This window comes from Pseudophryne corroboree, chromosome 6 (genome assembly GCF_028390025.1).
Source record: "Pseudophryne corroboree isolate aPseCor3 chromosome 6, aPseCor3.hap2, whole genome shotgun sequence".
Lineage (NCBI taxonomy): Eukaryota > Metazoa > Chordata > Amphibia > Anura > Myobatrachidae > Pseudophryne > Pseudophryne corroboree.
The window spans coordinates 11,134,546-11,150,716 of NC_086449.1; the positions used below are offsets into that span (position 1 = coordinate 11,134,546).

The window sequence follows — 16,171 nt, forward strand, 5'->3', positions numbered from 1 at the left end:
TGTGTAACAAGTGCAGTATGTCTAATGCTCATTTTTTACACTGTATGTGGTCATGTCCAAAAATATGATGTTTTTGAAACAAAATTCTCTTGTATAGTCTTAATATCTTCTACTGTATATACGGCTGGCCTAGGATCCATTGGCATGTTTATTTGCAAGTTTTATAAGCTGGAGAATAGAAGGAGATAAGAAAACCCTGATTCCTTTAGTAACTCTGGCTAAAAAGCTAATATTGATTCACTGGACTAAGAAAATGGCTCCTACCGTTTATGAGTTCAAAAACAGACTATTGCAACTTTTATACTTCGACACAAGAACTATGACTACTGGCAATGAGATGTCTATAGGCAAATTTCAATGTAAATGGGAGAGATATATACAATCCCTATACCGGAATTCATGCGCAAATATCTCAAAATATATAGGAGATGCTGACTGGAACAGATGAATCAATATTAGTTCTCTTCCCGTTCCACTCACAAGTGTCTACTCTCTTACCCATTTATCCCTTCATGTTCTTACCTCCATTAGTTTGTCATTAATGTTTCTCTATTTGTCTGTTGTTATTTTTTGATTAATTTTCTATTTATCTAGGCTTAAGGTATAGATTCCACATCATGGGTCACATTAGCCTTATATGCCGTATTATACACCTGCCTTTACTAGATCCAGGAGCCTGATATACTGTAGTGTGAAGCTTTATAACAGACCTAGGGGTTGAATCAGACCTAAACGCTGCTGTGCGTTTTCACACAGCGGGCGGTCAGCAATAGACTGCGCATATGTACGCACCGCAATGCGCACGCACATCTGCAAACAAGAACAGGCATCGTCGGACAGCGTCAGGCTGGCACAAAAATTTTGATCGCCCAGCCATTTGCAGGATGATTGACAGGAAGTGGCCATTTGTGGTTGGTAACTGACTATTTTTTGGGAGTGTCAGGGAAAATGCAGGTGTTCCCAAGCATTTTCAGGGAGGGTGTGTGACGTTCATTTGATAATTTCAGGTTATTATTATGAAATTTAGTGCTCCCATATGATTTTTTTCTGTACCCGGTCATGCAACCTTATTAAGGGTATATACAGTAAGTGGTTTTCAGAGACCTCGTCCCACGCTTTGATAAATGATTGTAATCCAAAATATGGTGATGTGTTGGGCATGGCCCTGCTTACAGCTATCTAGACTTGGCTTTCATCTGGTGATTCCATTCTGCCTCTTCCACTTCCCATGCCACGAGGAGAGAATGTTGGTTAAAAATCCATTTTCAGCCTCGTTTCGGTAGCTGATTTTGTTCTCTGCATTTTGAGGTTGTTTTAATATTTTATTGTGATATTTCTGTGTTTGTGAAGGAATGTATTCCTTTTATAGATATGCACCATCAGAGTGCTCTCTATTTTATATATTTTGAAGGTTCCTTACTGCATGAGACATTGCCCTGTTCCTACAACAGTTCATCCTGAGGGTGTGCAAGAACATTTACAGACTACAAAGATTGTATCAGGGCTTACATTAGAACACAGTATTGACAGCAAGAAATACCTACAGTATAAGGACTTACTCAACAATGATCTAGAGTGAGGTTTGGATTCTTCACTACAAATGGGAGAAATACAATTTAAAAGTTAAGCACAAATGCTACTGTAGTTGGCCTTTCCTCTGATGTTTTATTGTACATCTATTAATAAATTGTCCGGATTCCTCCCAGTCTGACACTGATGACACAAAGCCATGCATGCAGTTTGGCTGTGCAGGAAGCAGGTAAATAGCATAAGCTATCACTCACCAGGGTGGACTGTTATCCAAGTCTGTCTCCTGACAAGAGAAGCTTCCTAAATTTCCTTGAAAATATTTATTTTCATGGTGCAAATTTAGGCAGAATAAAATTATCACACCCACATTAAAAATATGGATCGTGATAAATAAGTCCCTAAGAGAGTCCAGTTAATATTTAATCTCTAATGCTAGATATATTTATGTTTTTAGATCAGTAAGATTGTGCTTTGCTCGTATAATGATCCGTTTCACCTCTTGGTTCCTCAGGCTATATATCAGTGGGTTCAGCATTGGTGTCACCACAGAATAAAGGACAGAGGCCACCTTGTCTTGTTTCTCATAGCCACTGGAAGGTGAGTGCTGGTAAGTGAGGAAAACTGTCCCAAAGAAAATGCAGATGCACAAGAGATGTGAGGAGCAGGTACGGAATGCTTTCTGTCGGCCCTCAGCAGATTTAATCCGTAAAATAGACATTATAATGAGCATGTAGGACACTAGGATGACCATCAAACAACCAAGGCCACAAGTACCTACAAAGTAAACAGTTATCATGTCACAGGAGAATGTGTCAGAGCAGGACAGTCTGAGTAATGAAGGCGTGTGACAATAGAAATGGTCTATAAGGTTGGACCTGCAGAACTGTAGACTGAACACACAGCTGGTTTGCACTGATGACTGCAGGAAGCCAATGGAAGTGACAAAGGAAACAAGAAAAATAAATTTCTTCTTGGTCATTATTGACACATAGTGGAGCGGGTGGCAGATAGCAGCATACCGGTCATATGCCATGTTGGAGAGAAGAAATGCCTCAATAGATGCTAGGGCAGAAAGGAAATAAAACTGTAGGGCGCAGCCATTGAATGAGATGGTCTTGCTTATAGAAATGAGGTCTTGCATCATCTTAGGCGTTATAACTGATGAGTAGAAAATGTCAACTAGAGAGAGGTAGCTCAGGAAGAAGTACATCGGAGTATGGAGGGTTGCACTGCTAAAGATAACTGCCATCATGCCAATATTTGCCAGTATGGTCACCATATAAATGTGTAAGAAGAGTATGAAGAGGAACGGGGCAAGTTTACCATTGTCAGTTAGTCCTGTAAACACAAAGACCTTCACTTCAGTTGTGTTTATGACTTCCATTGAATACTTTCTTTCTAGGGTTGGAATAAATGTATTAAGGTTAAAAATACAGTTCCTCGGTTAAACCATAAGAATAAATTGACAAATATTGGTCAATTTAAATAGGTGCGAGTTGGGTCCTCCGAGCCTCTCTCATTGCGATCTTGATCTGCAGATTTCCTTTGCAATTCAATTCCGCATTTCATTTCAGAGTAGCATCCATTTTGTGCACATCCCTCTGAGCAGGTGAAAAAGTAAGGAAAATCTTTATTATAATGTAAAACTGTTAGAACACAGAGCCTGATTGATGTTTGTAAGTAAAACAAAAAAAGCAAGCAACTGGGCAAAACCATACTGCACTGCAGGTGTCGCAGATGTAACATGTGCAAAGAGAGTTAGATTTGGGTGGGCTATATTGTTCTTAAGCAGAGTAAATACTGGCTGCTTTTGTATGTAGCCCCCAAATGTTATTTTTATACAGCAGTTTAGATTTCAGTTTGAACACCCCACACCCAAATATAAGTTCCTCAGCACATGTTACTACTGCCCCACCTGTAGTGCAGTATGCTTTTGCAGAGTTGCTTACTTTTTTTGCTTTTCTTACAGTAACATAAATCGGGCCCACAGTGAGTACCACAGGTGCACCCATCTCAATGAATAATTAAGCGTTTGGAGGTATTTAGCATAATTTGGCCAATAAAAATATGTTAGTTTTCAAATGAATTTCTCTAAAAAGCTTAATAATGGGATAAAAGATGGGAGGGAGGCAGATGTAATACGTGGAGGTGTTATATTGATGGGAGATAAGTTATTTGAACTTGTAAAAGAGAGGTAAACTTACAAATTTGCACAAAAACATTGAAAATATAGTATAGATACTTTTTTGAATCCTCAAAAATGCTAGAAAGGATTTAATTTGCTGAAAAACACTTACTAGCTATTATTTTTCCACCATTAATAAAAGGTGAAAAAAAATCATCCATTTGACACCTTTTAAGAACCTCCAGTACTTTCCCTATGGCCACTAACAGCTTCTGTATGGTCCTGCTACTGCATCCTAGCTTCTATTTTTTGGGGTTCAGGATGGATTCCCGACTTTTCTATGCGCTTCTGCCAGGTCACATTTTGTGACCTCAAAAATTAAATTTTTGATTGAATCTCACAATTCTTGGGTGTGCACAATTAGGGTGGCCAATCCTGGGATTGGTGGGATCCCGAGATTTAGGACAAAAATCATCTGGGATTAAATCCCGGGATTGGAAGCTCCAATTCCAGGGATTGCGGGATCAGGCAGCCCTTTGTGTTTTTAATGTCAGGCAGTGTTGTGCGTCCTCAGGATGCTCAACACTGCCTGGCTCAATCTTCCCGGCTCCTCCTGCGCAGCGTGATGTGAAGTCAGAGGTCATGCTGTGAAGTCAGCCGCCCATCACTAGCCGCCGAACCCGAAGAAAAGCCGCTTGTCAGCTGCTGCAGAACCCAAAAGGATGTTTCCCACCAGCCCCCGCAGTATGGTGAGTTATGTGAGTTATGTGTGCGGTGCGGGGTGGGGGGGGGGGGAGGGTGGACACACAGGCAAAAAGCACCAACCAATTTGCACCTAGCGAAAAATTTTCAAACACGACCTGTAACATGGCAGCTAGGTGTTGATTGGCTGGTACTTTATATCTCGCCACTTTATCTCTCTCCAGTCTCTAAATACAGACCCCTAAGACTATTGATCTTTTAGCAACAGACATCTAAAAAGTTGTGATCTATATTCTAGATCAGTGTTTCTCAAACTCGGTCCTCAGGACCCCCCACAGATCACGTTTTCGAGGTCACCCATCAAGTGCACTGTATACCACCAACTGTCACATTTTTAAAATCCACAGGAGACCTAGAAAACATGAACCATGTGGGGTTCTGAGGACCGAGTTTGAGAACCTGTGTTCTAGATGATATATAATTTCAGTTTAGATTTGAAGCTTTGTGGCGTCTTAATACAGATCTAGGAACTGAGTTCCAGATGTAAAGAACAGTCACATATAATAAGTGTATGGTAGGGGAGAAGAAGGAAGCAATGGATAGTGTGTACCTTCTCCCAAATGGTTTATTTCCGGTATTGAACACCAGCAACATCATAGACAGTACTGTGAACAGAGACATGTGGTATATTTAAGAATTAAGTGATAATCTTTTCAATAACAATAAGCAACACTGTTGACATCTCATTGTTATTAATATTCATGTATTTATTAACACCAAATTAATCCATATAAATGCTGCCATATTGCAAACCACCATGGATGCCACTGGTATGTGAGCAGAAAACATGGATCATGGATGTCAGAACCAGGGTTCGGGATCAGCGGGCTGGACTGTAATCACTTCTGATATTGGAACAGTACAATGACTAGTGTGGATTGAAGTTTCTATTATCCATCAACAAGTTAATCAGAACCCATGTAGATGCCTTCATAAACACATATCAGAAAAAATTTCTCCATGATATGTTTAATATTTAAGATGAATGAAGATATTTCCTAGGACAAACCCTCAAATGTGTCAGTGTCCTCATCCATAACTCAGATACACCATCTATAAGACATGGACTATTTACATACCGAACACTCTACTTTACAAATCTACAGCTCATATACTGTCATTGTGTACAAGACCTACTGTAAATATAAAATTATATAAATGTTTCCTCATTCAGCTATTAGAATGTATCATAATGCATACATACCCAGTTTTATTAAATGTATCTTATGTGTAGATAAGATCAATGTATTTAACCTAAGGTGTTGTGGGGACCCCAAAGACCAACCAGACTCAACCCAACCACAGATGGACCTATCAGGTATGAATACTATCCTATATTACATATATTACAGCTTGCGTTCGACTAATGCAATCATTACAGCACCTCAAATTACATGTACAGTAGAACTTCATTATAAATATCTTAAACTCTTTATATAATTTTCTTGAATCTTGGGCCCTTTGCACTTGGTAACAGAGAATACGGTTGTCCCATTATTTCAGTCACCTGCATTGTGTCCTGTATTAAATATATTATTAAACAAAAAAAATTAGAAATTATAATAATGATTCCTCTGTTAATAGGTGCATTATCAGTCTCTTACCTGTCTGGTATATAATTGATGTCCGCGATTTACAAAGCATTGCCGCTCTGTGAGCTTTGTTCCAATTTTATACTAAACCCAATTACCCAGTAGCATAATTATCATCTACCACACAGCACATCTTGCTCATTATTTTAAATTAGAAGCAAATAAATTGGTGAGCTGTTACATTTAATTTGTGAATATACTTAAATAAACAATGTATAATATTTTAATTTAGGTGTTTTCTTTTTTACAAAGCTGCAGTGAATGACATTCATATATTTATTCTTTAATATTCAGCTGAAATCTTCTTGCAGAATTACAAGGGATAATCTGCAAGTTCCGTTAGTGCTTTACCATTCCATGGAATTGTAAATTATAATTTTGTGTCATTTTTATTCCATAAATAAAGCTGGAAGAACAATGGTCAATTAGTTCTTCTCTATTTAAGGGTCGAGAATAAGTCTAACACAGCACAATATATCCTCTGTATCAACCTATCCTTTCATCTAAAATATATACAATGATAATAATTTTATTCATACAGTACTTCTCTCAATTAGGATTGTATATATATATACAATACTGTATATATGTTATTGTGTGTATGTATATATATATATATATATATATATATATATATATATACACACACACAATAACAATTGTCGATTTACCTATCACACTCTTGATCCTTATTTGAGTCAAAATATCTACATTTGGTCTTGAATTGGACAATCAACTCATGAAAAAATGTTGTTAAAACTCCTTTATTGATACGCATGTCCAAATGTCTACTGATGTTATCCCTGATGAAATCTTCAGACAAAACGTGTAGGGTTGTTAATTAATGTATGCAGTGATACAAGAATTAAAAGCTGTATTATATGGAATTCATATCCATTATTCTTTGTGTTGTTGAATGTGGATATACTGTAAAGTTTAAAAGATTGTTATATTCTTATCATGAATAAATCTCTGTTCAATTTTTAAAATGGTATTGTCAGCATGAAAAAAGGCACTTCTTAGCTTGTTTTGGGTGATAAGATTTCTCTAACATAAAATAAATTAATATATTAATTCCCTCAAAGGGAGTGAACTCAATGCACTTCAATACTGTACATTATATATATATATATATATATATATATATATATATCTCCTTTCTTATGGGCGGCACTCAGAGACTTTCAACACACGGATAAGTGCAAAAAAAGACCCCACCGGGCCATTTTATTCGTGACGTTTCGGGGTGTAATCCCCTTCCTCAGACAACAAGCATAGTGAACAATGGTGATATTATCTTTTTTTACACTTATCCATGTGTTGAAAGTCTCTGAGTGCCGCCCATAAGAATATATTTACAGATGATAATCTGAGGGGAAGGCACCGGAGCAAGGTATACGTAAGACCGGAGTGCCAGGGATTCTACAGGCGTTGCTATATATATATATATATATATATATATATATCCAGATTTGCAAAGATGCACTCTACTTTTAATTCTTAGTCGACCGTGCAGGGTGCGTCTTTAATAATCCCTCCTCAGGAAGTATCCATATCCGCCTAAACAAGGGCACTCACTACTTCTTCATATTTCAAAAAACTTTTTAGTTCAATCTGCAGGCACAGCTGAATCAATCCGCCTTTTTAAAAAGCATATCCATATATCTGGATCCACAATTCAGCATAATACTGTAGTTCACACTACATATCATAAACTTCAGTATGTGCTGGGTATTTCTCAGAACTATAATCATACAGCATTATTTCTTCAGACTCCACTTGTTATGGTGCCATACTAATCTTCCATAGAATACATCGTATCACAATATATGTCTGTCGACTTCAGTCGCTTAGGTGCCTTATAACACCCACATCTACAATACACAAAACGAATCATAAAATTGAAAAGTGTGTGTAACATGGTACTCACTCGTAGGAATCCTTCAACTACCTGTCTGGCCGGACCTCCGGCGTGCGTTCCACCTGGCTGTGCATGTCCATTCTCTGTCTCCTGAGAACGGGCTTTAAGCCCCGTTGCTCTGGTTATGTGATGTGCTAGACTCTCATGTCTAAACCATTGCACGTGTCACGTACAGCACCACTCCATGATGCTTATGTGGCTCACGTGCGTTCCACCGTATAAACCAATGGTAATCTCTGAGTGTCTAATTCTAAATGTCTCTAAACATCAATCTCAAGTATCTGCGCATGCATAATTTATAATAATGTTTATAATATTCATCCTCATATCACCCTTATTACAGACAGGGATTAATACAAAATAAACTCCACATACATCCCACATACTGCTGTCCACGGTACATCCACTTTTATAATAACACAAGGAGTAAATGTTGGAAAACAGGTTTATCACTTTTGCCCTCCCAGTACGCTAATACATATAAAACTGTTTATTCAGTATATGGTGGGGTAGTGAACAGATCCACCTAATTAGGCCAGTCATATATTCATTGATTCTTCCTTTGATGTGTAGCACCCTAAGACAAGAACCCTATCACCAGGGAAAAATCACCCCAAAAGATATGAATGGTTAATATCAAAACATTGATATTTTATTTAATTGCCAATATAAAAATCATGTAAAATCACAATACCAAACAAATCCACACATGAATGTCATTGTACAATAGATGGTATAAATCTCACCTCACCTTAGCAAAGGTGTGAGCTCAAGGTGGAGATTATTATCTCAACAACACAATGGACACAGTTTAGTGAACCCTATGCATTTCATCTCTAAGATTTCATCAGGGGCATAAATCTGTTTTGGTGAAAAAGGAAGAAAGGGACGGAGTTAGGAAATGTTTATTTATGAAAAAAGTGAGTCCACAATTTTGGAACTATGTGTGCTTGAAAAAGTACATACCATATATATATATATATATATATATATATATACATACACACACACTGCTCAAAAAAAATAAAGGGAACACTTAAACAACACAATGTAACAATCAATTTCACATGCTGTTGTGCAAATGGAATAGACAACGGGTGGAAATTATAGGCAATTAGCAAGACACCCCCAATAAAGGAGATGTTCTGCAGGTGGTGACGACAGACCACTTCTCAGCTCCTATGCTTTCTGGCTGATGTTTTGGTCACTTTTGAAAGCTGGCGGTGCTTTCACTCTAGTGGTAGCATGAGACAGAGTCTACAACCCACACAAGTGGCTCAGGTAGTGCAGCTCATCCAGGATGGCACATCAATGCGAGCTGTGGCAAGAAGTTATGCTGTGTCTGTCAGTGTAGTGTCCAGAGCATGGAGGCCCTACCAGGAGATAGGCCAGTACATCAGGAGACATGGAGGAGGCCGTAGGAGGGCAACAACCCAGCAGCAGGACCGCTACCTCCGCCTTTGTGCAAGGAGGAACAGGAGGAGCACTGCCAGAGCCCTGCAAAATGACCTCCAGCAAGCCACAAATGTGCATGTGTCTACTCAAACGATCAGAAACAGACTCCATGAGGGTGGTATGAGGGCACAACGTCCACAGGTGGGGGTTGAGCTTACAGCCCAACACCGTGCAGGATATTTGGCATTTGCCAGAGAATGCCAAGATTGGCAAATCCGCCACTGGCGCCCTGTGCTCTTCACAGATCAAAGCAGGTTCTCACTGAGCACATGTGACAGACGTGACAGAGTCTGGAGATGCCAAGGAGAACGTTCTGTTGCCTGCAACATCCTCCAGCATGACTAGTTTGGCAGTGGATCAGTAATGGTGTGGGGTGGCATTTCTTTGGGGGGCCGCACAGCCCTCCATGTGCTTGCCAGAGGTAGCCTGACTGCCATTAGGTACTGAGATGAGATCCTCAGACCCCTTGTGAGACCATATGCTGGTGCGGTTAGCCCTGGGTTCCTCCTAATGCAAGACAATGCTAGACCTCATGTGGCTGGAGTGTGTCAGCAGTTCCTGCAAGATGAAGGCATTGATGCTGTGGACAGGCCCGCCTATTCCCCAGACCTGAATCCAATTGAGCACGTCTGGGATATCATGTCTCGCTCCATCCACCAACGCCACGTTGTACCGCAGACTGTCCAGGAGTTGGCGGATGCTTTAGTCCAGGACTGGGAGGAGATACCTCAGGAGACCATCCGCCACCTCATCAGGAGCATGAACAGGCATTGTAGGGAGGTCATTCAGGCACGTGGAGGTCACACACACTACTGAGCCTCATTTTGACTTGTTTTAAGGACATGACATCAAAGTTGGATCAGCCTGTAGTGTGTTTTTCCATTTTAATTTTGAGTGTGACTCCAAATCCAGACCTCCATGGGTTAATAAATTTTATTTCCATTGATAATTTTTGTGTGATTTTGTTGTCAGCACATTCAACTATGTAAAGAACAAAGTATTTAATAAGAATATTTCATTCATTCAGAACTAGGATGTGTTGTTTTAGTGTTCCCTTTATTTTTTTGAGCAGTGTATATATATATATATATATATATATGTACTATATATATATATATATATATATATACACATATGTATATGCAATAGATAAAAATAAACATACCGATATTGTTTTTTTATATTAAAAACAGATGATTGAGACTATCGATCCCTCCAGTAAGGGCCTGCACATGTGGTACTTCCTGCAATAAGCATATTTTAATTAGCAACTTGCTATGGGTTAATCTAAAAATGTTTATAGCAAGGGTACATACTTGAGAATCCGACAGCAGAATGATGATGTTTTGCCTCGTTTTGGTTTCCGAGTCTGGCGGGAAGTCCCGAGCTGAGCTTGGATCCGGGCTCGGGACGTGATGTTCGGTGGTGTTCGATTCTCAGGGAACCGAACCCGCTCATCCCTAATTATAACCATACATTGATGTCAGATGGTTTTTGCAGCTCTTAATGCTGTTTGCTTAATTTTTTCAGCAAGCCCATCCAAAGAGCAGCCCTGCATGAAAAAAAGGTTTGAAACCCCTTTCCACTCTCCAAACCATAACAAGCCCCTAAAATCTCACCATAGACTGGAATGGTACAATACTGGGGAGGGGAGGGGGGGGGGCATGCTTCTTTTTGTGTGTTTTTATTATTATTTTTTTTGGGGGGGCGCCATTTTACATCTTGCCCTGGGCTCCGAAAACCGTAGCTACGCCTCTGGGTTCAGTGCTAATTTCTTCATTTTTACAGGATCTATGGGTACCTACATTGACCAAATAGGAGCCCAACCATGTTTATTTATTTTACTATTATGGGTAAAACCTTAAGAGTCGGCCCAGTGCCCATTACAGGAAAATAGGGAAGAACTCAGTGATTCCACCATCCCCTACCCATTTTACCATACCAGCCTAGGCTGAGAGTTCCGGGCTGGTCATGTATGGAGGGGGATGGCATGCATTTCTAAATTTTAGGGATAGATTATTACAATGAGTGATATTCTTGTTATCACTCTTTGCGAATGATGCAGTAAATGGTGCTCCAGCCAAACAGCTCCTAACTGTCATTTTTAAAATACATTACAGGAGCTACTTGGCTGGAGTACCATTTATCATTCGTAAAGAGTGATAACAAGGATATAACTTGTTGTTAAATCTGCCCCTTAACTATTTATTTACATTTTAACCTAAAAAAGCCTGCTCAGATCATAGTGATCTATTCAATGCTTCTCCCAAACTCGCCTGCCACAGGCTGTTACAGTATGTTGTTTGGGTAGGTTTGCCATTGTATTGCGCATGATTTTTATTGTTGGTTTTAAAACTGAACATTAATAAATTTGTGGATCCTATTCTTGTCTATTAGAAAAAAAAAATACTGTTGGTCCAATGCTCAGTTATTTGGTTGGTCTTGGCTTTAGTAAATGGTCAGTTTGCAAAATCAATGGAAAATCACCCCAAACTACAAAATCAACTTTTACTAAAAATACCCATTTTAAATATTTTTATTAAATTTCCAGTCTGATTAGTGCATTTGGAAACATTATAACTTGTTGGCAAAATACTTTACCAATATCATCAATAGATCTCTCACTATAAGGTAACCAGATGAGATTTTTCAGTTGGATAAGTGGACATAAGTCCATTTCTTACAGGACCAATGGTATCAGGGATAATGTATATCGGAATACTAATTATTAGTAGATCAATTTGTTATTTTTCCAAATCAGGGAAAATCATATCTCCTTGTACCTTTGAAAGGAACACACAGCCCATAGTACTGTAAGAGTCATCATTTTATCACAGCAATATCACATAATTATTCTAAGAAACAATGAGGCAGGACTAAGTATGCACTAAAGAAACATTATAACAAACAATAACATACTGTAAAATTATTGGTATACTTTATGTATAGAAAGGTAACTTAGAGATTGTGATGTTTAAGAGCATAGAAAAAGCCCAGGACAATACTCCTATTACAGATATGTGCCGACCCCAGTGTTTTGGATTTAATTTTGGATCTGTATTAACTTTGTGTTTTGGTTTTGCAAAAAGAGCCCTCACTTGTTTTGGCTTTGGATCTGTATTTTTTAATTTTTTTATCAATACAGCAAAAATCACACAATTTGGGTGATTTTTTTGTTGCTGCATTATTATTAACCTCAATTATATTCATTTCCAGTCAATTTTGACCACCTCACAGCTCACAATATTGTTTTCATCTAAGTTAGCCCAAAAGGTTGCATTGATCTACAGTAGCTGACTAAGCTAAGTGATAGCAGTGGGTGGCGCACACACAAGGCAGTTCACCTAACACCTTGGCACATCTCGGAAACAGAGTGGCACTGCAGTGGCAGACAAGATAGCAGTTTAATCATCTTTAGATCCCATAGAATGTAACCAAGAATATTTTCATTAATTTAGAACTAGCTCGGAGACCTGAGGGAAGTACAGGGAAATGGAGGTGGAGTATATATTGGAAGGCAGGTAATAGAGTGAGTGAATGAATGATTGATTGATTGATTGATTGATTGATTGATTGTAAAAAAATTAGATTTGGGTAAATTTACTAAGGTGGGAGTTTTTTTTAGAACTGATGTTGCTCATAGCAACCAATCAGATTCTACTTAACATTTATCTAGCTGCTTCTAGAAGAGAATAGATAGAATCTGATTGGTTGCTATGGGCAACATCACCAGTTCAAAAAAAAACCTCCCACCTTAGTAAATTTACCACTAGGACTATAATGACTTTCTGTTTTCTAGCAAGTCAGGAGAGAAAAGGCCATAAAAGAATGCTAGAATGATTGATTGATTGATTGATTGATTGATTGATTGGTTCATTCATTGATTAAAATTAACATGTGTGAGGCCTAGATCAAGAGATGTAGGCTGTTCTGCGGAGGAAAAAGGCCATAAAATACAAGAATGATCAATCAATTGATTGATTGGTTAATTAATTAAAATTAACATGTGTAGGGCACCACTCCATTTCTTGACAAAAACTTTCAAACAAAATACATTTTATTAAATGATAACATATTATCATGTCCTTTTCATGTGAAATTATCTTTTGATACATTGTTTGAAAATTTTAATATATTGTACATTGCCTCTGGGACTGTCCCCAGGTACAAGCCTTGTGGCTAGGGCTCCAGTACTGTGTTTCCAACCATCTATGGATAAACTTTGCATATGATAACATATGGGCTTTCTGGGGAGTCTACTCTAAGGAGGCTATAGGTAAATTATCCAAATGTAATCACACATTACATATAAAAGTATCTGCAGCCACTAAAAATACTATTTTATCACAGTGGATATCCCCAGACCCAGTCCCTTATGCTCTAGTTCACACTAGAATTGCTTTTCTGTTCTCTATGGACTGGGCTGAGACTTCTTTATGTGAAGAGAAAAGAACGGAGACGTTTTTTGATATTTGGCTCCCTTATGTTTTTACATTGTCTACTGTCCTGAAAGACGTTGTGCGGAATAGGTTTTGTGACACTGCCTGGAACCATTTGCAGGTGATCAATAGTGGTCCACCTTTTTGATTTGTATTGGATTTCTATTATCTTCAGAGCTCAGCTTTTTCACGTATGTGTCTTTACTGTGACCCATTAACTGCTCATCTGTGGGGTTTCTCCTCTCATTATCTTCGGAATTCCCGTAACTGGTTTGTTGGAATCTGCTACGGTGACCATATATACGTCAATGTATCATTATGCAGTGTATGTCCTATTATATGTTATACAGTATACTTCCACTATATTTGTGTTATTATGTACTTTTCCTGTCAATAAACAGTTTCAAAAAAAGAAAATATCAATACAGTATTGTGGAAAAAAGGGATTAGTCAAAATATTATCATTTGCAAAACCAATAGGTCTGGATATAAAGCTTTAATGTGCACATTTTCTTTTTTAATGTCTGGTTACACATATAATATTTTCCCAAATAATTTCACCCATGTATCTTCAGACTGAATCAAGACACATTTAAGAACATTGCCTTTAAAAGTTTACTGCAGGGTGGCTGAAATGTGGAACTTCCTAAAACTAATTTTACATACTGTATTAGCTTCCCTGCAGCAGAAACTCTGCAACTATTGTCAAGTGTGTAATATATAGAAATATCTTATGTATATACAGTAGGTAGAAACTACTCAACTCAAGTATAAAATACCATTAACTCTCCTGGATAAATAGTCATATGATCTTTGGGACTGTACACCAGATTATACCAAATTTGGTGTTAGTTGGGCTACATAAATTATTTCAAAAGGTTTAATATAATATAAAGAATCACAAAAAACAACCACAACTCCCTAATAAATGACAGAATTATAGTATACCTACATCAGTTTGTACACTACTCGTATAATGCCTTTTTTAACCTCTTGATTTCTCAGGCTGTATATAAGTGGATTCAGCATTGGTGTCACAACTGAGTAGAAGATGGAAGCCGTCTTTTCTTGATTCTCAATGACATTTGAGGGAGAACGTAGGTATGTGAAAAAAATGGACATATAGAAGATGGAGGCACACAAGACATGTGAAGAACATGTACTGAATGCTTTCTGTCTGCTCTCAGCAGACTTCATCTGCAGAATGGAAGAAATGATTAAAGTGTATGAGATCAGAATGATCAGAAATGAACCTAGGCCAAAGGACGCAATGGAGAAAACAGTTATCATGTCACAAGAGAAAGTGTCAGAGCAGGACAGCTTGAGCAGTGGAGGAACGTCACAGCAGAAGTGGTCTATGATGTTTGAGCCACAGAACTGGAGACTGAATATACAGCTCATCTGCACGGATGATACCAAAGATCCAATGAAAAAAGATAGGACAACCTGACATGAACATTTTTTCTTGCTCATTATAGAAACATAGTGTAGAGGGCGGCAGATGGCAGCATACCGGTCATATGCCATGTTTGCGAGAAGTAAAACCTCAGTACAAGCTAGTGCACCAAAAAATAAGAGCTGAAGGGCACACCCAACAAATGAGATGGCCTTCCTTGTGGAGATAAGGTCAGAAAGCATTTTAGGAGTTATAACTGAGGAGTATAAAAGATCCACCAGGGAGAGATAGCTTAGGAAAAAGTACATTGGTGTATGGAGGTTGGAGCTGATATGGACAATAGCCATCATGCCAACATTTCCCAATACAGTCATCACGTAGACATGTAAGAAGAGTATGAAGAGGAACATGGCAAGTTCTCTATTTTCGGTGAGTCCAGAAAACACAAACACTCTCACTTGGGTCTTGTTTATCACGTCCATTAATTCACTTTGTAGCAGCCAGCATTAGATCACTTCAGTAATCCTTAAGAATTTAAAAATACCAAAAGAACATATATAGCTGTATGAGTACACAGTGTGCTGGCTGTGGTCAGAAATGTTCTCCTGATATTTCCATGTAGAAATCCTTTGCAGACCAAAAAAGAAGATATAAAAATAATAAAACTTGTTTTTGAGAATAGTCTAATTACACTTAAAGTGAGATTACACATACTGTATAGTTGTAAGTACAAGGTTCATTTAAGACATGTTAAGGAACTATTAATGAGTACGTTACTAGAGTGCAGATCTCAAGTAACAACTAAATAGGAGAGCTGAATTCTAGTGGATAGTCCAACAAACCATTCAATTCCAAGTGAAAACATTCCCCACAAACCCGGGATTTCCACATTTAAGATTAACAATTCGGCTTTGAACTTCCAAATATTTGCCACCACCCCATAATCAACAA

The 16,171-nt window shown here is 38.2% G+C and overlaps 2 protein-coding genes across 2 annotated transcripts; both read right to left on the reverse strand.

The window, feature by feature from the left end:
• Nucleotides 1-1,972: 1,972 nt before the first annotated feature.
• Nucleotides 1,973-2,914, reverse strand: LOC134933954 (olfactory receptor 5AP2-like). The gene has a single exon (XM_063929488.1). It carries the CDS (start codon nucleotides 2,912-2,914, stop codon nucleotides 1,973-1,975), a length of 942 nt encoding a protein of 313 aa, XP_063785558.1.
• An 11,858-nt stretch (nucleotides 2,915-14,772) lies between these two features.
• Nucleotides 14,773-15,702, reverse strand: LOC134933955 (olfactory receptor 5AP2-like). Its single transcript, XM_063929489.1, has one exon. The coding sequence runs from the start codon at nucleotides 15,700-15,702 to the stop codon at nucleotides 14,773-14,775; it is 930 nt and encodes a 309-aa protein (XP_063785559.1).
• Nucleotides 15,703-16,171: the final 469 nt, after the last annotated feature.